This window comes from Danio rerio, chromosome 4, assembly GCF_052040795.2.
Source record: "Danio rerio strain M-AB ecotype USA chromosome 4, GRCz13ab, whole genome shotgun sequence".
NCBI lineage: Eukaryota > Metazoa > Chordata > Actinopteri > Cypriniformes > Danionidae > Danio > Danio rerio.
The window spans coordinates 37,530,827-37,554,762 of record NC_141024.2 but is presented as its reverse complement, the minus strand read 5'-3'; the positions used below and the strand labels follow the sequence as shown (position 1 = coordinate 37,554,762).

The window sequence follows — 23,936 nt, the reverse complement described above, 5'->3', positions numbered from 1 at the left end:
ACATACCTGACACCTCCTTAGCTATAATACTTTTTTTTTTTTTTTGAGAAATGCTTTGTCTTTTTCAGGAGGTCTAAATATATTAACTAACGCAACTTTTTGGTCGATAGTTCCTTCATCCTTTTTTATCAGTAATTTCAGAAATTAACTGAAATTAGATTTTATTTAAGATTAATGTCATTACTCCTTATTTACGACCATTATTATATGAGAAAGATAATAAAATAAAAAGAAAACCTTAAATCCCATTTTTTTTCCAATTTCTTATGTTCTGTATCAGAAAGATGTTTCTCTTGCCAGAAGATTATCTGTTGCTTTTCTCTTTTTATTTTAGCCTTGAGTTTGCTTCTTTTAATCGGATTTACTAACCCATTAATATTGAAAGTAATTACTCTATATTTCTGTTTTTGCATATACTATAATCAGATGTTATTGCGAAGATCACTGTGACCGGAACATGAAAAACACAAACAAGAAAATCTTGAACACATACAAAAAATAACGAAAACGGTCTTCAACCCTTAAAGTCTTAAATAACTTCTTAACGTGAGGGGAAAGTCTTCCTTCTCTAAAGGGCCTCTCCTTGCTGTGCCTATTGCACAAAAAATGTTAACGAATATATTCAGCTCCCATGTCTGGGAATATTCTTGTATTTCTGGCTAGGTTTTCAAATTAATATTTATACTAATTATAGCAAGGGATTTTAAGTGTATAAATTCGAATCCTTTTATGTCTTCCTACCAGTATGTTACTCAATGGCTTGAGTCTTGGTGTGCTTTATTTGTTCATCTTGTGTCGTTGGTCAGACTGTTTAAATACCATTCTTCCTTTAAACTATTTAAATGTCCATTACAAGGTTATTATAGTTAACGAAAACGAAAAATTAAAACTAAAATGTAAAATAATTGTCGTTAACTGTAATAAAATTAAAAACTAGTTCTTTTAAAAACTAGAACTAACTGAAACTGTGTTGTGTAGATACAAAACTAACTGAAACGAACTAAAATGATAGCAAAAACCTCGTTTTCGTGTTTGTAAATGTATTTAATACATAATCTTACTGTAAGCCTTTTAGAAGTAAATATATTCCGCGCTGCAGGTGTTTGTGTTTGATCCTTCCGCACCTCAGTGTCTCCTGCTGCCATTGGCCAGATCGAGCCGGCTCTCCTCCAGTCATCCTCGCTGTTGCTCCCGCGACAAAAGCAATGAGTGGACATGACAGCATCACGGCGACAGCATTAAATAAAGATACTTAAAAGTATTACTTTAACACGTTTATGCCCAATAATGGGTTTTATTTTTGTATCGCGATCGCGAACGAATCTTTTTAACCGGATCTTCTAACTGAACCAGTTGAACTAGTTCACTAAATCGAACTAAATCATTTGAAACGATTCGCGTCTCCAGTAAGAACTTATCCACCAACTACTTACTTTATAACAAGTCTAATACCCCTCTGACTCTAAATAAGCCAATATATACTCTCATTCAGTTATTAGAACAGCAACTTTACATTGAGAAGCGGTGAACCGTTAATACTGCGCATGCGTGATTCAGTGAACCAAACAAAAACAGTACAGCCCTCAGCCTGCTGTGTGACTGATCTGAACCACTGAACTGAACTGAAAGAACTGAAGCACGGGTAAACTAAGGCTTAAATGAGAGGATCTGGTGAAAAAACGCAAGTTTATTTCATAGCAGACAATCATAATGGAATTTAAATGAGTGAATCATGATTCAGTTGGGTTGCAAAACTTTACTGAAAGACTTTTCTGATCATTTTAATTGACTTAAATTACTATTGCTGACTACATAATGTTGAGTCCTAACATCCACGTTAAAAATCTGAATTACCCATCAGCAGGCCCGGATTAATAATTCAGAGCCCATTGGGCACAATGTCTTGAAGGCCCACTATAGCCGCACCCTATAGTTGAATTAAAAAATAAGATTAATATAATATTTGATAAAAAAATTATCTATAATGTATTGCCCACATTTTTTAAATAATTGATATACAGTACATATATTTCTATTCTACAAAGATTTAACTTATTTTTAAAGCATTTAATTTGAAAGAAAAAAATACTAATACAACTAGGGGAAATTAATGGATTTTAATGTACTTGTTCAAGTTCACTGAAGCAGTATTAAAATGTATATTTAGGGTATTTTAATGTATAACTTCTACAAACTTATACTGCACATGATTTGGATAACACCTCTCCAATCCAGTTCTAGGAGTCGGAGTCCTCCATAATACACACACTTATCAATAATTCCCACTTGTCTTTTTGGTGATGAAAAGTAGGCAAAATCTAAGTGCGGACGGGCCCCTGGGCCTGGGCCTGTGCCCATAATGCCTATAGTTTTATCCGGCCCTGTCCATCACTACTGGGTGTCTAACTTGAGGATGGGTAGATGGTTGTGGTGGATGATAGTGTTCATCTTCTTTTAATACATGTTTTAAAAAATGTGTGGCTGAGTTTTTATTATACAATATTTATACTGTTGATTTTGAATTTTGCATCTAACAAATATCCTCATTTAAAAAAAAAAACTGAAACTAATACTGAAACTAATAAAAAGACATTTTTTAAAATATAGAAACTAATAAAAACTAAGAAATCTGCCTCTAAAACTAATTAAAACTAACTGAATTTAAAAATAAAAAGTCAAAACTAAATAGAAACTAAAACTAATGAAAAATCCAAAACTATTATAACCTTGGTCCATTATCGGTGAATCAAGTCAAGAAGTTTTACCAGTCTCTCAGAGTTCTTTGTTAGGATCTACCAGGTTTTACCCTTCTTCCAAACAAAGCTAGTGTTGTCCCTTTGAAATTCACATAGTTTTTCCCGGATCTTCGCTTGATGTTTTTCCTTACTTTTCTTCCATGTCACTCCAACCTTTTGCCAAGGTCTTTGTTTCTCTTTCCCAGGGATTCCTATAATAGTTTCTTCTTCGCTGTTTATCAGTCCTTTTTCTTTCAGACTTTCTCTTGATGCCTCCGTCATCAAATTGTACATGACCGCCCTGCTTTCCAGAAAGATTCGGTGTTTGGAACTTAATCCCCTTTTCATTCAGAATTTTTCTTTTCGGAGCAAAAGCCCGTCTTTTCTGTTGGATCTCAGGTGGGTAGTCTTGGTCAAAGAAAACTCTTTTTTTATTTCAGTGTATTACTTTTTTTCTCCATGCAAAGCGGAGGACCAGGTCCTTTGTTTTCCAAAAAGATTTTAAGTCTTGCCGGCGGTGGTGTTTAGAACTTAATTCCCTTTTCATTCAGAATGCTTCCTTCCGGGATTCCAAAAATCTGATTATTATTTCTACGGGAGCGTTTTTCTATATCTCACAGTTTCTCTTTTAAATTTTCTTGTATTTGAATGGATTGATTGAGCATTTCTTTCATCTCTGCAATGTTCTCCTCCAAAATTCTCCAACTCGCTTCTCCACTTCGTTGACCTTTTCTGTCGTTGCATTTAGGTCCGTGATAAGGTCATCCAGTTGTTGATTGACTTCTTGTTTACAGTTACTTAATTCCATTTTCACATCTTTTGCGAGAGAATCTTGGAAGGCGGTTAAATCAGATTTAATATTCTTCTGGAAAGCTTTGATGTCTGTAAATATTGCTGCAATGATAGGTGACAGGCTATCAGCTATCCCGTCCGTCTTGGATTTTTCATCTGTTGATTTCTCATTTTTTTCAGGATTAACTGATTGTTTTGTCCTAGCCTTTTTGTTTTTGTCCCTCCTCCATGTCATTTAAATATGGTTTAGGTTATTATATATGATGTAAAAAGGAGGATTAATACCAGTGTGTATGGAAGCGCTCTTTCTATGCTGCTACATGTGTCGGCGCCTTACCAGAAACCATCCCATGTGTTTCTTAAGCTGCCCTGATTAAGTGAAACTTTGTACACACTGATCATGTCTACAGTTTCTCTCCAGTGTGAATCCTCTCATGTGTTTTCAGGGTTCCTGAGCGAGTAAACCTCTTACTGCACTGTGAACACTTGTACGGTTTTTCTCCAGTGTGAACCCTCTGGTGGCGTTTCAATTCTGCAGCTGTAATAAAAGTATTCTCACACTTCAAGCACATAAACTCTTTCTCTCCAGTGTGGATCATCATTTGTCGATTAAGGGATGTTGATTGGCTAAAACTCTTCTCACACTGAGTGCATGTGAATGGTTTCTCTCCAATGTGGTTCCTCATGTGTATATTAGGGTTTGATGATTGGCTGAAACTCTTACCACACTGAGTACATGTGAATGGTTTCTCTCCAGTGTGTATCCTCATGTGTAGATTAAGGGATGTTGATTGGCTAAAACTCTTCCCACACTGAAGGCATGTGAATGGTTTCTCTCCAGTGTGGTTCCTCATGTGTATATTAAGGTTTGATGATTTGCTGAAACTCTTACCACACTGAGTACATGTGAATGGTTTCTCTCCAGTGTGTATCCTCATGTGTAGATAAAGGGATGATGATTGGCTGAAACTCTTCCCACACTGACTGCATGTGAATGGTTTCTCTCCAGTGTGGATCCTCATGTGTTGATTAAGGTATGGTGATTGGCTGAAACTCTTTCCACACTGACTGCATGTGAATGGTTTCTCTCCAGTGTGGATCCTCATGTGTTGATTAAGGTATGATGATTGGCTGAAACTCTTCCCACACTGAGTACATGTGAATGGTTTCTCTCCAGTGTGAATCCTCATGTGTTGATTAAGGTTTGCTGAGTTGCTGAAACTCTTCCCACACTGGGTGCATGTGAATGGTTTCTCTCCAGTGTGGATCCTCATGTGTTGATTAAGGTTTGCTGAGTAGCTGAAACTCTTCCCACACTGGGTGCATGTGAATGGTTTCTCTCCAGTGTGGATCCTCATGTGTTGATTAAGGTGTGATGATTGGTTGAAATTCTTCCCACACTGAGTGCATGTGAATAGTTTCTCCCTATTGTGGACCCTCATGTGGATCTTTAGTTTGCTTTTGTTTGCCAAACTCTTCCCACACTGATTGCAGGTAAAACAACGCTTGTCTCTCATTTTTAAAATATCATCAGTCTCTAAATGAGTTTTGTCTTCAATTTTGACATGATGTTCCTCCTCTTTACTCCTCTCATACTCTTTAAATAGGTCTGAAATAATAATAAAAAAAAAAAGTTCAGCTTTTAGTAAATCATTAAAACTCTCAGTGAAAAGGAAGTGAAAACTTTAATTTTGATGCACATTAAATGTAAAAACAGCAGATAATATTTAGATTGATCTTGTCATATTAACCTCCTAGTGTCCATTACACACAAACACATTTAAGCAGATACTTATACGATTAATCCCAGAGCATTTTGGTCATACTGATGAGACATAAATTAGAAAGCTGTAAATGGCCAGTTTCTATTTGTAATATTCGTCATCACACAAAACAACATGTTTTTGTAAAACTTGTAAAGCAGATAGGGAATGCTTTTTCATTCTGTGCCTGACTGGTAAACCTGTCAAAAAAAAAAGCAGCTGAATCTCTGAGAATATTTGCCCCACAGACATGAGACATATCTGCATAACATCTGCATAAAGCCTTAAACCTGCACCTTTAGATGACAAATGTTCTCTGGTTTAGTAATCTGCATGTAACGAATGCAATGCAGAATACTAACACTTAACTGTTTCAGATCATCAAACAAATGTAAATATTAGACAAAGATAACATAACTAAATGCATTGTGCAGTTTTTAAATAAAGAATTTTATTCTTAAAAGGAGGACAAAACACTGAACTACACAGACTTGTGTGAAAATGTTTTTCCCCATTAAACATAACTTTATTTATCACACCGGGTTCAAGTTCTCTAGCCACACCCAGACCTGATAACTACCACACGTTCTCAATCAAGAAATTACCTAAATAGGACCTGTCTGAAGTAGACCAAAAGAGCCTCAAAAGCTAGACATCATGCCAAAATTTAAAGACATGTAAACACAAATGAGAAAGAAAATTCTTGTGTCATAAGTAAAAAAAAAACAAAAAACAAAAAAAAACTGAATCAAATGCAGAAAAACAACAAGGGTTTATTAAGGAGTGAGAACCGGAAAAAGCAAAAATCAAAGTAAAAACCCGGTCGGGTGAGCGCTGATAAAGTTTCATGGGAAAAAACAACCAGACACTCACTCACTAGCGGTCCTGGACACAAATACAGGGTGAGTAACAAAATAATATGCACACAAATTATCGATAACATACTGACAAACATGAAGGGAATGATGTGGTATAAACAGGAAAAAAGGGAAACGAGAGCTTCTGTGACTGCAAATAAAAGCAGATGACATGAGATAATCTGTAACCCAGAACAGGAGAAGAGAGCAAAAGCGTGAGGTACGGTGACAGTACCCCCTCTCTCAAGAACGGCCCCTTGCATTCCCTTAAGACTCACTATGGAACTAATGAAACTGATCAATGAGAGAGCGGTCCAGAATATCCAGAGCCGGAATCCAACATCTTTCCTGTGGACCATAACCTTTCCAGTCTACCCGATACTGATAACCTCTCTACCTCTCCTCCTCACATGCAGGGGCCAGTGCACTGTGTATGTGAGTGCACCCTCAACCAGTCTGGGAGGCAGAGGAGCAGAGGTTATGGGGTGCAGTGGGGAGAGAAGCATGGGTTTGATCTTAGACACCTTAAAAAAAAGACTGGATGAATGTTTTTAAACTTAGACTTAATTTGAGTTGAACCAACACTAGACTGAGCACCTTGATAATGGGAAATGGTCCAATGAAGTTGGGTCCCAATTTATGTGAGGGAAGTCTGAGAGGAATGTCTTTAGAAGACATGGCTAAAGCCATAAAGAATCCGATTCCATGGACCGAAGAATGTGAGAAGGCTTTCACAGATACAGTACATGTCCCTGTCGAAGGTCTGTAATGTTAAGCTAATTATTCATTAAAGGCCAAGCCATTCTCATACGTGACGTACTGTTCTTTGTGAGACTGAAATGTTGTTAATAGCTGTTTCCATCCAAAAATAAGAACTAAATTTATTTGCAAAACTGGAATATTGCATGAAAAATACACAAATAAATCAGCATTTCCATCCAATGAATCAAAGAGAACAAAATCGTCACTTCCTGATTAACTGGTTCCAAGTATCAACAGTAAAAACAGAATTTATTACGGTAGAAGAAGTTACATGAATCTTTTGCTTATTTAATAAATGACTTTCCCCTCAGAGGACAATGAACATGTGGTGGCGTTTGAAGCCATGAGATGCAGAGAACAGACTGTAGGAACTCATCGGCATTTTTCAGTGGTCAACACAAGTTGAATCTGAAATCTTGGGCATCTCCAATGGTCTCATTCATTGAACTAGCTTGAGGGCTTATACCATCAGGATAACAAAGCGCCAATTGATTTCGGGCTCCTCTGACCAGTACTTCTATGCAGATGTTCTGGCACCCTTCGGCTAACTAGCCAATGATTAATTAAATCAGTTAAATTAAAAAACAATGGCCCTTACAGGATCTTAAGCAGAAACCATTTCACGAGACTTTTAATTGACTCCTGGTCATGTGCTCGCCTTGGGCACATCCTGCTAGAAGCACAATTTCGTAGAGACAAAGAGATCTCTAGAAACATTAATGTATATGAATAAAAGACAATCTCTTAAAATGTTAGAACTAAGGCAGATGTATCTTTGAATAATATGCCATAATGTTCCTCATATGCTGTTTATTCCAATCAACTAGGTTAATCAATGTGTTGTTTTAACCCTTATAACAGAGTAAAATAATCTGTATGTGTCTGAAATGTATGATGTCTGGTATTGAACGAAAGCTAGTGACATTTGCAATACGTTGGTGTAAATGAAAAACTAGTAGTACAAACAGTATTCATCTTGTAACGTTTGATGTAAGATAGTTTCAATCTTGCAAGAGTTCTACCACGTGAAATCTACATGCAGTCTGTTAATTATTGACCTTTCCTACGTCAGTACGGGGTGTGTCCCGCCCTTCATGGCAACTGCTCATTGGCAGACAGTGCCATGGGGACGAACCAGACCAGATCACTTAAAAACACCCTGCAACAAAGAAACTTTGCTTTTTGCATCAGCTAGCTTGCGCATGCTTTTGCTCTCTGCCCCCTTTCGCCTGCCCGGACACCGCGCCGCCACGCGATTGGGTCACCACGAACTTCCACGCAAACCTCTTAAGTTTCGGGACTCAAAACCGCAAAACCGACTCTCAGCAGTTCGTCACCTAGGTAACCCAGGACAACAGCCATTCACGAGCGTGTGAATCCCAAAGACGTCATCGAAGCGAGAAACCACCCAATCAGGAGCACCGTGTTTCCCCAAGGCCAGCCGGCGAGGGAGATTCGACTTCAGCAAAAAGGGCGCAAGTAACAAACTAATGTTGTCTCTTGCTGATCTTGTGCAGATTGATCTTAAGCAGTTAAAGATAAGCCATATCTCTGCTTTTGTGGTTTCTCAGGTGTTATTCTAAGATCTTGCAAAAGTATTAGAATTAATTTGGGACGTTGTCAACTCATATTGCATCCTCTGAACTACCTCTGTGTGTATGTGTGAATGTGTGTGTGCGTTTGTTTGTTGTTTGCTTATTACGTAGTTAGTTTCATGTATCGTAGTGTAGCTCAATAAATCTTTGTACTCATTTTGTAAGAACTGTGTTCTTGTTTGTGTGCTTCTAAGTCATTGCCTCGAGCTGTAGATCTTGTTACCTTGCTAAAGATCATCCAATACTGTGTTATGTTATTATCGTTGGCCACGTAAATAATATTAACAAGATTGGTAAGATACGATGTCTTCTATTTGCGGGACAAATGGTAGATAAAGTGTGAATCTTTTAATCTGATTCAATCTGACTCAATTGAGTCAAATCAATGATTCGAACCTTCAGGATCCGATTAATTGAAATGAGCTAATAAACCCCTGATCGATATTAAAACGTAGGTTGATCCCCTACTCTTGACACACTCCAGACGCTCTGGAGATCATTAATAATATAATAACATGAATACTGAAATGGTTCAGGTGTTTTAGAATGACCAAAACAACATTTTAGATGTTCTGCAGTGTGCTCAGCCTGCTGGTTTGTGCATTCACACACATTTGTATCATCATATAATCTCTTATAACCAACCCTTTTTAATGCACAAACTGGAATTTGTTCAGTAAAGGTGCTTGCGTAGTTTACGTAAGTTTATCTTTTCTTATAAAATAAAAAGTTTATCCTACTCAGTTATGCGCATGTTTTTATGCCAATATTTCAAAAGTTATGTGCATCATGACATTTCCATCAACCAATTTTTTTATGCTCATAGCCCATCCAAAATGCACTTAAAAATAGGTGGCTGGAAACGTATGGCTAAGCGAGAAAAAGGAAAGGAGACTGACAAAAACTCACGAGTTTAGAGAATAAAACCTGCTACTGACCAGGTAGGTTCACAGAGTAAGTTACCACGGTAACTGACTCGCAGTTAAAGTTAGATCTCTTTCAGAAACTGGCTTACCCTGCTTTCTCAAGTTTGACAAACCTGCCATTTTGAAATGATAACCCAGACTTTCTCTCATTTCAGGATTAAAATACTCTGAGTTTTTACTTGACCTCCATTCTGAAACAGGGCCCTGAACTCAAATGCTATTGTTTTAGAACTTCAATTGCCTATTGGAGAAATGACCAGGATTAATAAACTTGCTCCACAAACAAATGTGTTCATGACTATACATACAAAAACAATAAAATAAGAAAATATGACTTTGCAACATCAAGCAGCGTTAGGCATGGGCCAGTATAAGATTCTGACGGTATGATAAGCTTGAATAAAAATATCATGGTTTAACTGTACTTTTTCCCGTTGAACAAAATATTTTCATTGGAGAAACTTTTACAATATCTTGGAGCAGTAAACATGTCTGGAAAAATCATTCAAATTAATAATTGACAACTGCTGTCTTCATTTGTTTTAAAAATACAGATTTATTTACAATTTAAAACCTCATAATTTGGATACATTTTCTCCTGGAGATACTGTTGTCCTAAAAAACTTAAAATAAAACATTTTTAAAAAGTATATACTGTAGGAACAATACAGCAGAAAATATTGGCGGTTTTAAAACCTTGACTTTTCTCAAACCGAGGTATACCTTGTAAACTGTCCCTTGCCTAAGCAGCATGACATGGTTTTTAGGATCTAAAAATTCATCCTTTAAAAAAAAAAGTCTCAAGCAAAAAGATTTCAATGGCTGCGCCTGCTGGTACATGGAGAATTTGGTCAATACTGACAAACTTTACGCTCAAATGTTTGCATATCATCAGCATGCTGTAATCAATTTCTTAAACAGCAAAAGTCATTTTTAGACTAGTTTTAGACTAGTTTGGCCAGTGTTTGTTTTGTCTCATGTCATTCCACAGCAACATCATATAGTTTAGAATACTGTGCAATGTTTTATAATAATTAATTATTTTAGTGTCCATTTCATTTAGCATATTTAATATTTGGGGCATCCACGTTTTCTGACATACTTTAAACCAGAGTTTCTGCAGGTTTCACCAAATTAAATTTAAGACATTTTTAAGACCATTATGAATGAAATTTTAGACTCATAAAGGGCTAAAGATTTTTTCAAATGGCCCAGATAGAAAGGATTTTATTTTCCCTATCAAAAAATAAATAATAATAATTTTATACATTTAATTATACAATAATAAATGAATAATAAAACATTTAATATTTTAGATATTTCTTAGCAAAAGATCTTAAATATTGTGTAAAAACAAGCAAGCTCTACTTCACTTTTTTCCAACATAAATTTTCTTAAAAAAAAACAAAAAACAATTAACAAGTGCATTACAAGTTTAAAAAAAAAAAAAAAAAAAATATGCACAACAGTCTGTCCTCAGCAGTAAATACATGGAGCATGTTTAAACATATGTTATTGTAAGGAAAACAATTAAAGCATTATGATAAATAGAGTTAAAATGACCTTTTTGAATAAAAAGTTTACTGTTTTATTGAGATGGATTGTTGGTGATTGTATGGGGTTTGACCAGATTGAGCAGCAAAAAATGAACAAAGGAAAATGAAGACTTGTTTAAAAAAGATTTAAGACCTACAATACAACATTTCAGTAAATTTAAGACTTTAAGGCCTAAAATTTTGATTTTGTAATTTACAACCCCGCATAAACCCCGTTTAAACACAATAGCCCTGGTAATTAGTTTTTATAACATTAATTTAGTTCTAACTCAGAGAGAGAGAGAGAGTTTTAATTTTATTGCCATTTCAGCGTCTATGGCTATGTCATGGCAAAAGGAAAATAGATCAAGTAAAAATATTCTAACAATTAAAAGTCATCAACAGCAATAAATAATGTACAAGGTAAAACATATAAATAATAATGATAATATATAAGATAAAAATCTAAAACAGTTTTTTAAGATTTCCTTTTGATAAAAATTCTCCAACTTTAGATGGATTCACGTTTAAAAATATTTCCTTTAAAGTCTCTCCAGATAAATATTGTTGTCTGATGGGCATTCCACCAGAATATGTTTAACTGTTTGGTTTCTGTTGCAATAAAGGCATTTTGGTGGTTCTTCTCCTTTGAGTAAATGTTCATGTGTGAGTCTCGTGTGTTCTAACTCAGATAAAATCTGTAAGAACTAGTAACAACTACTAGAAACAAGTTTAAACCCATAAAGAAGTTGAGGGGGGAAAAGGGAATTGTGATCAACGTGACATATGCAAATGGAAATACTAAGCCAACACTATCACCGTAATAGCAGATATCTTTTATGAGAATACTGTAGGTCAAATATCGTCAGCTCAGTTAAACTTTAATTTATTATTTTTAATTAATTTTGTATAGCGCCTGTGCTCTCAAGAACTCTTTACAAACAGTAGAACAAGAAAAGCAATAACCTTAAGAAGGTAGAGAAAATGGGAGACTAATAATACATAAAAGAATGACAAAAGACATGAGAACAAGTAACAAAAGAAACTTGTTACTGTCTTTCAATAAGTGCTTATGTGCATTTAGGAGAACTAGGCAGCACACTCAGGGCTACAAGATGGATTTAATTTAGTATTCTTATTATTAAAATATATCTAAATGAGGATCAAATGACTGAGTTGGTCTTTGAGAATGAAAACCAACCTGTTTGTTCCTGCAGATCTTCCTGTTTGACTGTGAATGTTTCTTCAATCTCCACATCTTCACTCTCCTCTTTAATAAACGCCATCTTTATAACAGTGTGAAGATCAGTCGCTTCAGCAGGAGTTTTTCTCTGTGTTCGGACACTTCCTGTTTAAAATGAATAAAACAATGAACAGATACAAAAATAACTTATCTTCAACACTTGCTGCAACAGTTTCTTTATATGAGCGTAATTAAAAAGAAATTAAGTAAAAGAGTGAGTCCGAGCAAGAAACAATGAGCTGATTAAAAGTAGTACTCCGTTTATTATATATAGTGATGTATACTTAGAATGGAGTGATATTACGCTATTGAATCAAGTAAACCTTCATCATTAAGACACTTATTACACACTTTTCTGTTGCTTTATTCAAACAATATAGGTAATATAAACCATAAAGTTAGTTTTATATTTACACACTCGTTCATTTAGAAGTCTCTATATTATTTACCATGTTACTTTGAATATTCCATGCAAGTGTGAATTAAAAACAACATTAACACTGTTTATTTGACTCTGAACAATGTTGTACTTTGATAGTCATTTGCTGCTAATATGATTTCACTATTTAGAGTTTGCAAATAATACTTTTAGGAAATTATATTAAGTGGAAGTCAGAATGTGCGAATATAAAACCAACTTTACCTCTATGTAAAATAGTAACGTTGTATAAAGGGTTAAAATATATGTGCATTTAGGAGAACTAGGCAGCAAACTCAGGGCTGCAAGATGGATTTAATTTAGTATTCTTATTATAAAAATATATCTGAATGAGGATCAGATGACTGAGTTGGTCTTTGAGAATGAAAATTAACCTGTTTGTTCCTGCAGATCTTCCTGTTTGACTGTGAATGTTTCTTCAATCTCCACATCTTCACTCTCCTCTTTAATAAACGCCATCTTTATAACAGTGTGGAGATCAGTCGCTTCAGCAGGAGTTTTTCTCTGCGTGTGAACACTTTATTCTGTTTAAAATTATCAAAACAATAAAAATGTTCTGTTTAAAATAAATAAAACAATGAACAGAAACAAAATAACTTCTCTTCAACACTTGCTTCAACAGTTTTTTTTTTATATAAGAGTTATTAACAAAAATAAATCAGTTAAGTCCGAGCAAGAAACAAAAGCCACAAATGAGCTGATTAAAACCAGTACATTATCTCTTATATGAAGTGATGTATACTTAGAATGGAATAACATGCAGTTTAATAAATTAAATCTTCATTAAAATAATTACACACATCTCTGTTTACTTATTCAAACAATAGCTCTCATTACTGTGAGTAAAATAATTCTTCGTTGTATAAAGGGTCAAAATAATAATGTCAACAGCAGGTACATGATTAAGCATCGGATGAAAACCTGAAACTTTAATCAATCGCTTTATATTTAAGTAAACGTTTTAAAACACAAACCTTTGTCCAGTTAAATCCAGCGCAAGAGTGGCGCAGCCTTATGACGTCATACGTCACGCCAAAATAAAAGTCTTTTATTTTGTTTAGCTTTTTTTGCCACTTACTATTGCAGTCATGACTTAATGATATTTATCTCGTTTTCTTCTTTACACTTGCTCTCTCACACACACAGAGACACAGATATTCATTATTTGAAGTTAAAAAAAAAACTTTAACACATTTAGGGCAATTTGAAAAACGTTTTTAGGGTCATTAACACAGGGTCATTATATTTGATTTAAGAGATGAATATAAACTTTTTAACAAAACTACTAACTCGTAAAGCAAAAATTAAACCTGACTCCACATAACACACAGATTTAAAGATTTATAAATGTATAATTGTCTGACCATAATTAATACTTAATTAATATCATTTATGTAGACTTATTTTATTTGAAATTTCTTTTATATTTTTTTCTATCTGCCAAGTGAATAATACCCTGATAAATAATTGACAAATTTATTTTAATGCTAAATCTCAAGCCCTGACATAGTTTTTAAAGTAGATAGCAAAATCCTGAGTGTAATAATACAATTTTTAATATCTTAAAATATGACAATATTTCCAAAATATTTTTTTAGGAAATAACTTACAGATGATGTCAGAGACTTTTTCAGAGTCCAGTCGTGGCTTAGCTGCTTTGCCTCTGAAGGCATTTGAACATTTGCCAGTGTAGCAGTGTGTACCAAGGGTGTTGCTTCCAAACACGGCTACTAGTAGATCTTTTGTGGCCTTTTTGGGGTCAGTGCAATTCACATGGGCAAACTGTTCACATGTGATTGAATTATTGGGGCCAGGTAATTCCAGACAGTTTTGATCAAAGTTCAAAATAAATGTATTTCCCTCAAACATTAGAATGTTGACAATAAACAAACTAATATGTTGTGCATTTTAGTAGACACACTGCAAATTTTAGATAGTAGATTTAACTACCTTGGAGTTAAAATTAACACTCCCTCAGAGTTTATTTGGGAACCACTATAAAAGTGTTAAAAATAACCGTTTTGAAAGTGTTAACATTATCAACACCAAGAGAGTGTTAATTAGCAAACTGTTATTGTGTAAAATATCTGTTAAATTTAGTAAAAATACCAGCAGCTGTGGTTGCCAGAATCTTTCTGTATACATTTACAAAAAATAACCATATTTCATGAACTGATACAATGTTCAGTTTACAAAATCATAGCTTAGTGCACAAAAATGTCATTAGATATATTAATATGTTCATGTGTGATTGCAACTAGCGACCAGATTTTGACTGCATTAGTAACTACAGTTACCTTTAAACAAAAGAAGATGCAGCATAACATCAAATACTTTTAGGTCATCTTGGCATTGAACACAGACGCTACTTTCCTCCACAATGGTGACACAAAAAACGTTTTGCTGTTTTATTTTTCCTTTCTTGATTTTACAGAAAAATACAGGCAGCTGTGGTTGCCAGTAATGTGCTGTTTTTAACATTTTGTATATGTAAATTCAGTTTACAGAATTATTTTTGTTGAAAATACATTCCACAGTCTTTATTTTTTTCTAACATACTTTTCCCCAACTGTTCACTAAAATCATCATCATGTACCACTTCAGCAATTTGCCTGGCATGTTCCTCTTTAGTTTTTAATTGGAATGATCCTGACTGGACCCCCTTTTCCTGGATTTCACACCTCCTGACAATTAAAAATCGACATGTGTGTGTTATCAGTGGAACTCTCCTGTAATCCTGCAAATGGAATGAGCACCTAGATTATCAGATGACAATACACTTCCTTTCACACAATCTACTAACTGTTCACTATATACACCATGTGTTTCCAAGAGTTTTAAAGTCTTGAACAAATGGGTGCAAGACAACCATGCTGTTTTACAGTGCTACCCCCTGCAGTGGTGGATTATTGTGGGTGCAGTGGTGGGTTATTTTTCGTTGCAGTGGTGGTTCTTGGAACAGAAAGACGAACAGGACGATGACCAGATGAGGAATCAGGAAGGGTGGAGTACCTGGTCTCACTGTGACAGCTGTGAACTTAAAAAGGTGTATTCAGTAGTTCACTGTAGAACTTCTTAGTCAACTAAAGAGCTTCAAGTCAATTTAATTAATGGCCAAGCTTTACTGGTTTTAGATGAACTGAGAATAAATTTTCTGCTTAAAATAAAGGTGGCTGTTACTCCATCATTCTAAATAATCTTTCTATTTCTAATTATATCATCAAGGATTTTCAATGAATTAAAATCAGTTTAAATGAACAATTCAGTAAGTTGTTTTTACTGTAATTTATTTAATTTACTTTCTGTAATAAAGTTGTTTGGTAAATCTTTTACATTAAATTTTAAATCTTCATCTGTGTTTTGTGAAACTTTGATAAAAATTAAAGTTTAAAATAATAATTTTCTAAATAATTTGCAATACTTTAAACATAAATACATGTACAATGTTAAAAAAGAATCTTGCAATGTTATACAAATTATTACTTTGAACTTTCTTTTTAATTATTGTAAGAATCATTGTTAGTGATTTTGTACCAATAACATCAGATCATAGAAAAACAGCAGATCTCCATGCTGAAAATGCAGCTTTGAATCACAAGAATAAAAGACATTTAAAATGACAATTATAAAGAAAACAGTTTGTACTGGCCTCACTAACACTGGCTGCCTGACTGTTCAGTCAGCAACATAAAAGCATAAAGAACCACAGATGCAGTTTGAAGATCTGTCTTTTTTTGGTCCTGATTCTTTTTTGTAAAACAGTGAAAATGAAATAAATCTCTTTGACTCTCTCATATAAATCTTGTACAGTGTGTTTTATCACATCATAATGTTCTCCTGATGAAATAATGTTCTCTCTTCATTGAGGCCATCTTCCAGCATAAACCACAGCGAATGAAGTTCTGCACAAGACTTTTGGCCAGCGGAGAAATTAAAATGGTCGTGCCCAACTGAGTCTGGTTCTCTCAAGGTTTTTTTTCTTCACTCCCATCAGGTGAAGTTTTTTTTCCCTCTCCGCTGTCGCCACTGCCTCGCATGGTTCAGGATTGGTAGAGCTACGCATCGATGAATTTGCTCTTCGGTGTTTGAACTCTCAGTAATGATTAAATCACACTGAACTGAGCTAAACTGAACTGAACTGAACTTAAACACTAAAACCTGAACCACACTGTTCCAGTTACTATGACCATTTATGTGAAGCTGCTTTGACACAATCTACATTGTAAAAGCGCTATACAAATAAAGCTGAATTGAATTGAATTGAATTGAAATCAGCCATCATGAATGAGCAGCTATACAAACAAAACTATATTCTTTAACAGAAAAAATTGTTACATTTATCAAATCAGTTTACAAAAAATTGTGCTTACAGGGTATTACCCTTGATGGAAATATCTAAACTATTAGCACAACCCTTTAACGCTGTTTATTTCCAAATGAAAGTGAAATTGAAAGCAACACTTTCCGCTACCGATATCAACCAGCAGATGGCGCTCGACACCACAGAAACTCAAGTCCATTTATTATGTGCCACACATATTACTATTTGCCTTGATTCAGTCATACTCAGGCACGTGCACACATAGGGCTCAACCTGTGCAGTGCACAAGCCCTTTTTAGTCTTGGATAGAAAGTGCCCTTCCAAAATGATCAAAAGTGCCCCCGCGACGCGACACACCGTTCGTCCCGCCCTTCAGTAGGCGCACGACAACACTGATCTTGAGTATGGGCGCTCAACCCCCCCTTCCCCGCTTTACAGTACGCGCGCGACAACACAGCTGATCAGAACGCGCGCGACAACACAGCTGATCAGAACGTGCGCGACAACACAGCTGATCAGAACGCGCGCGACAACATCACTCTTCAGTACGCGAGCGACAACAAACCCCCCCCCCCACTTTTTAAAAAAAAAAATTAACTTTTATGTTTTTTTTTTAGTTTTTTTTTTATTATTTAAAAAAACCGCTAATTTCAGCTGACAAAATTTTTTAAAGATTTTTGAGGCGGGATCAAAATCGGCGACGTAGCGCAATATGTGCTACATGCCTTCCGAAGGCAAGACAGACCTGCCAGTGCGAAGCTGTGAGATCCTACATTGATGGGTGAGACCGCGTCCACAGACCCACAGCACACAGTATTTAGCTGTTCATGAAGGCTCGTATGTGTTTGTTATCATGATCCACAGTGTTTGTTGCATGTTTTTCCCTAAGATCCTGTCAGGGCCAATACAGCAAAGCTGTGTGTGTGCAGCAAGCATTTTTGACGGAAGAGCAGTACGAGAATTGGAGAATGGCGGACATTGTCTTTTATCAGGAGTTTGTTCACATTTAGACACATCGCCGTGCTGTTGTGTTCGCCTAAATCGTCTAGATTACCAACAGGGCTAATGGTTGAAATAGACAGGGCAAGAGACCTGCTGCACTGAGCCTGCATTCAGACCAATGACTGTAAAAAATATGGACGACGCGACAGCCCTTTTTCCCATTGAACGCCTTGAGGGCAAAACGCCTGCTTGACGGGCACAAACTGTCGCAAAAGACTGCTGAAATTGGAGCCAGACATGCGCAGAAGGACTGTCTGATGGAGCCAGAGGAGGAGCCGCGAAAATGAGCAGAGTCGAGCTTCCAATCAAACGCTTTATGTAAAATCAACTACGCCCCCCGAACTTCTCAGCATGCGTTTGCTGTCATATCAACACAAATGGATGTAATAACGTTAACAAATATGAGGGTTTTATATATTCAATCGCGCCAGCTCCAGGCCGCAGCGCATAACTTACTCGCGGCGTCGCGGGCTGATTCCGGCTCGCATGCGGCAGCGCCTGCTCGCTCGGCCGCCGCATCTGGCTCGATTGACTCGGACTGGAATCGGGTAGTGAGTCCAGGCATCCGGAGTAGGTCCAGCAGAGGTAACATTAGTCAGTCTGAGCTCTAAGAGATAAGTCTCCGGCAGGCGAGAATCTAGCCGGAACTGTGTTTTGCTATCTGGGTGGTTAGGCGTGTATCAGCAAACTAATAAAGCCCGAAAAAAGCCCTGAACTTAGCGAATAAACAGTGTTCCACCAGGATCATGTATGTCAGAAACTATAGTTTACTGCTGAACTCATTTTGTCATGGTAAAATAACACAGAAATCGAATAATAACATTTCAGTCTACTTCAGTCTCCTGCCGAAGCTCAGACGCTGCGCTTTGAGAAACTGTCAATCACAGCTGTCAATCACGATGACACGCCCAGCATTAAATTACTGCTAAAAACAAACTGTTTACAAAAATGAAGATCTGCACCTATTTCAGCACAATAACCAGTGCCTTAATCGACCAGAACTATCTTTCGGGACATTTTATTGCAAGTGTAATATTTTTTTTTATTTGGGCTCAAGTCTCCTTCATTAACACGGAGGAGGCGGGCTTTATGACTTATACAGCAGCCAGCCCCCAGGGGGCGATCTAACGGCCGAAACCTTCACTCAAACGTAGGCTTGCGGCACACTTGATTCAGACCTATGGTTCAGACAAGGGGATTAAGGGAAAAGTCTTCAATTATAGAGTTTATATGAACATGATTATCTTTATAATGATATAAATTGTGGTTATGTGTATATGAAATTACGAATAACAAATGTAGCAGGGCATTACATTACTGTTTATTTCTTTGCATTTTAACTTTATAAACTATAAAATCACGCGTTTCATTCTGTGAGCTAACTGACAACAGTTGTTCACTGCCCTCCTTCTCCCCTGCTGGACACGCCCACTCCTGCCCTTTGCTCGCGGAGCAAAATCAGGAATCGAATGGAGGCCTGGCTCAATAACCCACACAATTCAAAAGAATGGAACCAGTTGTGAGTGTTTGTGATTGTGAGGTATAACCAATAAAGAGAAAATTATCACAATGAATATTGATAAAGTTAATGAATGTAAAAATGATTGAGAAATAAAATCGACACATGCAAGTGTGAAAACATTACACAGAGTTGTGCAGTTCCCAGAAGTTCCTGATGCCTTTCATGCGAATTCTTTCAAAACAGCCACATCAACACTACAAGAAGTAATGGCTGCATTATTGCTTTTTGCTTCAGCTGATGTGATGGAACTATTTATACATTATACATTTAACAAAACATATTGTTTTACAAAATTATCTCATATATGATTAAGTCATTCCTGGCATCCTGTAATATTTCAGTCAGTCCCCCATATTTTTTTATAGTGGTTGTCAACTAAGATTACATGTTAAAAGCATTTTTCATTGATCTACTTTGTACATTTTAATGAATAAAAAAATACATTAAATGCAGTTTTAGCATAAAAAATATAATGTGTCTGTCACAAACCAAGCTATTTGTCATGCCCCCGAGGCACTTCTTTGAAATTGCATGTAGACACAGTGTTTAATTTTTTTTTAGTATTACAACTATTTATTTGTGTTATTTACTTGTGATAAATGAAAAATAAAAAATAAGATTTTTTTTAATAAAAAACAGGCTACAAAGTTATGTCCCTCAATATAAACTCAACCCTGTCACACCAGCAATTCTCCACCTACAGCAATTCAGAGTCTACTCTTATATGACTCTTTCTCAGCATGGTGCAAAAGAAGCTATATTTTCATTTATTTACATTTTTTGATTCTATTATAGTTAGGAAGGATGCGGTCAAGCTTAACAATTCAACCCCGTAACGTAAGACTACACAGCAAATTTTAGATAGTAGATTTAACTACCTTGGAGTTAAAATTAACACTCCCTCAGAGTTTATATGGGAACCACTATAAGTGTTAAAAATAACACTTTTGAAAGTGTTAACATTGTCAACACCAAGAGAGTGTTAATTAGCAAACTCTTATTGTGTAAAATATCTGTTAAATGTATGTCAAAATACTGCCAGCAGTGGTTGCCAGTAATCTGCCGTTTTCAACATTTTACATTTGTAAATTCAGTTTCCAGAATATTTCTGTTAAAAACAAATCCCATAGTCTGTATTTTTCATTCGAACACACGTAAGCCTTAAATTCCAGAGCAAAATCCTCACTAGTGTCCTCACTACAGAGGGCTGAACACTCAGACAGTGATGAAGTTAATGAGACAATTAATTGTCTAATTAAAGGAGGATTGAGAATTGTTGATGAACAACTGTTAACAAGCAGAATCACTGAAGGACAGAAAAACACAAGCCAAAACCAAAGATAAAATCAACTGAGAAAAAAAAACTCTAAATAAAATAATAATCAATAAAAATAAAACAAATTACACAATAAAAAATGTTATTTTTCAACATCTTTAAAAAAAACTCATCAAATTAAACAACTTATCATGGAGCTTCACCTATTACTGCACTTTAAAAAATTGCTGTTAAAAAACGGTCAGATTCTACGGTAAAATAATGTTTTATCACTAAAACAGTAATATTCTGTTAAAAACAGTGCTTTCTGGGTAACATTTTTGTTTTCGAGAAAGTAACCAACTGCAGAAAACTGTGAGCTAACAGAGTTCAGATTCGATGTTTTGAAGTCTGTGTTTGAAATCACGCTTTGTGTCCTTGTTCACTATTTCATACACTAGTTAACTAATATAGTTCACCTGACAGTTTTAATGAACACTAATGAGTGAATTCAGACACTGATGAACACCTGCTGTTAATAATCACAATTACTGAAGAAAATAAACAAGAAACACAAACAGTGACTTGAGTTACAACATTAAATAAAATCAAATCAAATAAAACAGCTTCAGTCTCAGCAGAGGATCATTAAACAACTCCACAAACAACAGCAGACACACACTTATTACTGACTGATTTGACTTCCATACTATTCTCATTGAGATCCAACAGAAATTAAGGTGTTTTTTGTGTCACCGTAATGGAGTGAGGGGCTGATTTAGTTGGGCTCTTCACCCTTGAACTTATGAATTCACACTCTCCAATTACTATAATAAAGTGTTAACAAAATGCTTGTGTTATAGCTATGAAGTTGGAAAGTCAATAAATAGAGAAATCTATTTGTCTGAAATTAGTTCTGATAAATGTTTTGGTATAAATCTGGAAGAAGAGCCTCATGCAATAGATTTTATGCTTAGTTGCAGGTATTAATTTAATTAATGAGAAGTGGAAACAGAAAAGATACCTACGTAATTACTTAACAGTTAAGAAATAACATACAAAAACTGTTCAGTTATGACAACTACACACTCAGACCTCATGAATCTGACCTTGTATCTCAACAATGGTAACATCTCAAATGTTTCATGCTGCAATGCATGCTGGGAGTGGCATGGTACAAATTTCCCAGCATGCATTGCGGTATAAATAAATGTTGTATAATGGTCTAACAGTTTTCTTTATTTGTGTTTTATTCTGCTGTTGTTTATGTTTAGACTTTCAGTTGCCTGTTTGTGAGTTAAACTGTTAATTTTGTTAGTTGTCACCATTATTGAGGTTCATACGCTGATTATTGATGTGTCTTTGAGTGCAATTTACACCATAGAGCAGTGTTATTGTCCAAGATATTCTTAAAAACTTCCAGAAATCATTGCCATATATAGACATATAATGTAAAACAATAGATTTAACATTGAATAGGAGCAGTACATTTTATTATACTAAATGAGAACATACTCTGCCGTTTAATAGCAACATGAACATCACCAGATCTTATTTAGGTTTTTGGCTGGCTTGCCACAACAAAGGAGCTTTTCAAACAAAGTTCTTAACAATTGCAGCAGCCAAGATATATAAATGTTAAAAATGACCGGGCTAAGAGCCCAACTAAAGCAAACTCTGTTCTCCATGATGGTGACGTAAAACTTTAACTTTTTTTCGCAAGAAGAACTTTAGTAGATGTTATACAAAAATGCATGTATTAAGTAATAAGTGTAGCTGGTGATGATGTTTGTAGAGTTGTTTAATCATCCGCTGATCATTTAAATGATTTAATCATTTGTTGTTCTTCAGGTTATTTCATTATAAAGCTGTCACTAAAGTTTTGTATGTTCTGTTCTTGTTTTTTCCCTTCAGTATTTCTTCATTTGTTCATTGTTAATCCTCAATTATCATTTAATTAGTCAGTTAATTAATGAATTTACTTCAGCTTTGCTACATGTTTCTTGAACACTCAGTAGTGTGGACACTTCAATTAAAACTGAAGTATATGCTCTGGGGTTTAAAGGGTTAAAGGTGTGAGAGGTAAAAACACAGTGTAAAAATGTATTTTAACAGTAATATACTGTTAATTTACACTACGGAAATCGACTGTAAAAAAACAGTATATTGCTGGCAACCACAACTGCCAGTAGATTACTGTTAAATCAAGGAAAAACAGTATTTTACTGTAAAACCTGAAGCTAATTTCTTCTGTGTGTCACCGCTGTGGAGGAGAGTAGAGCCAGTGTATGAGTTAAAGATGAACGATGAGCTGCTGATAATATTCTGCATGTTTATTTATTTAAAGACAGCGGCTGTTTAGTTGCTGATGCAGTCAGAATCTCTCTGGTAATTCCAGATTTACATGTATGTTTGCTGATGTGAAATAAAAGACATTAGAGTTAAACCAAACTTTTCTAATTAACTAAAATAAGTTATTATTATAAGTATACTTATAAGCATGTATAGTACATTACTTTATAAACTCATTCAGCCGTTGACCAATTTGAGGCAATTGCTTTCAGTGAGCAAAATGATTTAACTTGAGTATTGTGTAAATCAATGTAGTCCATGTATTTTTACAGCAACATACTGTAAAATAACAGTACATTGCTGGCAACTGCAGCTGCCAGTATTTTACTGTTTTTTAACGGGACAATTTTTAACAGTGTGACCTTTGACTTGATTTCTGTCATGTGAACAAAAGCTCTTAATAAAATTTCCGTTGTTCATTTGAAGTCACCATGATAGAGGACAGAGTCTGCTTTAGTCAGGCTCTTCAACTTCTTACTATAAATGTCTTTTATTTAGGCTGCTATAGATAGTGTTAATAACATTAATTATAAATATAGCATGGAAAGCCAGAAGAAAATTAAGTGTCAGTCTGAAGAGATTTTTAATGATATCATAGCCATCCTTTCCTGCTTTTTTTTTAATTCAGTCTCATATTAGTTGTGTATGAGAAATAAATAATATACATAAATGAAACCACTGAAGCTCCAATAAAATAAAAACAATATTTACAATGAGAATGTTTGATCTATGGCAAACCTCAAAAACGCACAGACATCAATAATTAGTCTTTGAATCTCAATAATGGTGACAAACAAAAAATTAAAATCAAGTAAAAAAAAAAACACTACGGAAATA

At 35.2% G+C, this 23,936-nt stretch overlaps 3 protein-coding genes across 4 annotated transcripts in view; 1 reads left to right on the top strand and 2 right to left on the bottom strand.

Annotated features, from left to right (window-relative positions):
* Window positions 1-23,936, top strand: part of LOC141381693 (uncharacterized) — an 835,171-nt gene that overhangs the window by 146,514 nt on the left and 664,721 nt on the right. The gene's annotated exons all lie outside the window — the stretch shown is intronic.
* The window catches only part of LOC108183846 (uncharacterized), a 92,394-nt gene that overhangs the window by 21,428 nt on the left and 47,030 nt on the right, over window positions 1-23,936 (bottom strand). The window lies entirely within an intron of this gene.
* On the bottom strand, window positions 1,655-13,650 carry znf1034 (zinc finger protein 1034). 2 transcript variants are annotated; one of them, XM_088650363.1, is made up of 4 exons: window positions 13,622-13,650; window positions 13,022-13,203; window positions 12,167-12,313; window positions 1,655-5,136 (listed from the first exon to the last, which is right to left on the bottom strand). In XM_088650363.1, the coding sequence occupies exons 2-4, from the start codon at window positions 13,104-13,106 to the stop codon at window positions 3,932-3,934; spliced, it is 1,437 nt and encodes a 478-aa protein (XP_088506489.1). In that variant the 5' UTR covers window positions 13,107-13,203; window positions 13,622-13,650; the 3' UTR covers window positions 1,655-3,931. The 2 variants fall into 2 exon arrangements, with proteins under 2 accessions (XP_088506489.1, XP_087104841.1); XM_087248715.1 differs by having other exon boundaries at window positions 13,022-13,171.